This window comes from Leucopleurus acutus (assembly GCF_964270905.1).
Source record: "Leucopleurus acutus genome assembly, chromosome: 11".
NCBI classification, from domain to species: domain Eukaryota; kingdom Metazoa; phylum Chordata; class Mammalia; order Artiodactyla; family Delphinidae; genus Leucopleurus; species Leucopleurus acutus.
Window position 1 is genome coordinate 77446351 of NC_139152.1, and position 2294 is coordinate 77448644.

General features: G+C 38.8%; 1 protein-coding gene across 1 annotated transcript; it reads right to left on the reverse strand.

Annotated features, from left to right (window-relative positions):
* Positions 1-925: 925 nt before the first annotated feature.
* On the reverse strand, positions 926-1591 carry LOC309968465 (small ribosomal subunit protein eS6-like; the record flags this gene model as incomplete). Its single annotated transcript, XM_082849731.1, has 1 exon — positions 926-1591. One exon carries the CDS (start codon positions 1589-1591, stop codon positions 926-928), a length of 666 nt encoding a protein of 221 aa, XP_082705857.1.
* Positions 1592-2294: the final 703 nt, after the last annotated feature.

The window sequence follows — 2294 nt, forward strand, 5'->3', positions numbered from 1 at the left end:
TCTTCCAATCCAAGAACATGGTATATCTCTCCATCTATTTGTATCATCTTTAATTTCTTTCATCAGTGTCTTATAATTTTCTGTATGCAGTTCTTTTGTCTCCTTAGGTAGGTTTAATCCTAGATATTTTATTCTTTTTGTTGCAGTGGTAAATGGGAGTGTTTTCTTGATTTCACTTTTAGATTTTTCATCATTAATGTATATGAATGCCTGAGATTTCTGTGCATTAATTTTGTGTCCTGCAACTTTACCAAATTCATTGATTAGCTCTAGTAGTTTTCTGGTAGCATCTTTAGGATTCTCTATATATAGTATCATGTCATCTGCTAACAGTGACAGCTTTACTTCTTTTTTTTGAGAAGGATAGGTTTGAGAAGGATAGGTGTTAGCTTTTCTCTACCTCCATTTTCTTTAATTTTCTAATGATTAGAAGTAAATATCTCATGAGGGGGAATTGCCACAGCAAAGAAACTCACTTGACTATTTATCTTTATGAGAGTTTCTTTAGAAACTTTGAAACATACTCCCCAAACTCTATGGCCAAGAAAGACCCCATTGCTTCATTTTCTTTAATCAATTGAAATTTCACTTCAACTTCCAGCCTACAATACTGTTGAAAAACAGGTGTTTAATAGTCATGTGTCAAAGTAAGCTTAAGGTGCTCTCTACCTCCTTCATATTATCCATCAACAAACCATCCTCCCATTTGAAATAGATAATATTTTCTTGACTTTTTATGCTAAAATGGTATTCACATGCAAATTGGAACTTTTTCTAGAACCTGATTGTTGCTCTTTTTGTGTGTGTATGTGTGATGTCTGATCTTATTTGTTACTCTTAGAATATCTCATTTTTGACTGGACTCAGAAGGAGAAGCTCTCAGAGAGGACAGCCTCTGTCTCTTGGCATTCTGTTCCTGGCCTTTCTATTTGGCCTTCTTCATTCTCTTGGCCAAAAGGTTAGCATATTCTGAAGCCTCTTCCTTATTTTTCTTAGTACACTGTTTCTTCAAAGCAATATGCCAAAGTTTGTGTTGCAGAACACGTGGAGTAACAAGATGCTGAATCTCGGGTGCTTTGGTCCTAGGTTTCTTACCTTCTTTGTTTAGGGGCTTTCTCAAAACACACTGGTGGACATCATTTTCTTTAGAGAGATTGAAAAGTTTGTGGATTCTGCTAGCTTTTTTGGGCCCCCGGTGACGAGGCACAGTAGTATCAGTAAGTCCAGGAATATCTTTCTCCCCTTTTTTTACAGTGACCAAATTGAGAATGCTCAGATTGGCATCCACAATGCAACACCATACAGATTTGTGCTTTCTTTCTCCAGTCCTCCTTGGTCTGTAACAGGAATGCCCCTTACTCAGTAGCAGGCGGACTTGGCCATGGGTCAGGACACCCTGCTTCATGGGAAAACCCTGTTTGTCATTCCCACCACGGATTCGGACCACATAACCCTTCCGTTCTTCACCCAGAACATCAGCAGCAACTTCTGTGGCCATACGCTTCTCATAAAAGGTACGAAGTTTTCGTTCATCTTCCACTTCAATGAGTTTCTGGCAGCCAGTGGCCAGGAAAGAGATGTTCAGCTTCATTCTGAAGCGGCCGACTGCCACCAAGGCGCCACGAAAAAGAGACCCCCTGATTGTTGCTCTTATGGGAACAACGTATGGGAATTTTGGAGCCTAAACATTAGAGGCTTCTTCCTCCTCTTGTCCTCCTAGCCCTTCCTCCCCTAGGGACTTAGATTCCTAGGGTCCTACAGCAGAGCAAAAACTTAATGGATACAGCTTCCAGTTCCAGCTATGATAGAAAACAGGTATCAGATTGGTTTCAGAAAAATAAGTATCAGATTGGTTTCCCACATCTTTAGGATCTCCTATGCATAGTATCATGTCATCTAGTATCATAGTATCATAGTAACTAGTAACTAGTATCATAGTGTCATGTCATCTGCAAACAGTGGCAGTTTTATTTCTTTTCCAATTTGTATTCCTTTTATTTCTTTTTCTTCTGTGATTGTCGTGGCTAGGACTTACAAAACTATGTTGAATAACAGTGGTGAGAGTGGGCAGCTTTGTCTTGTTCCTGATCTTAGAGGAAATGGTTTCAGTTTTTCACCATTGAGAATGGTGTTGGCTGTGGGTTTGTCATATATGGCCTTTATTATGTTGAGGTAGGTTCCCTCTATGCCTACTTTCTGGAGAGTTTTTATCATAAATCGGTGTTGAATTTTGTTGAAAGCTTTTTCTGCATCTATTAAGATGATCATATGGTTTTTATCCTTCAATTTGTTAA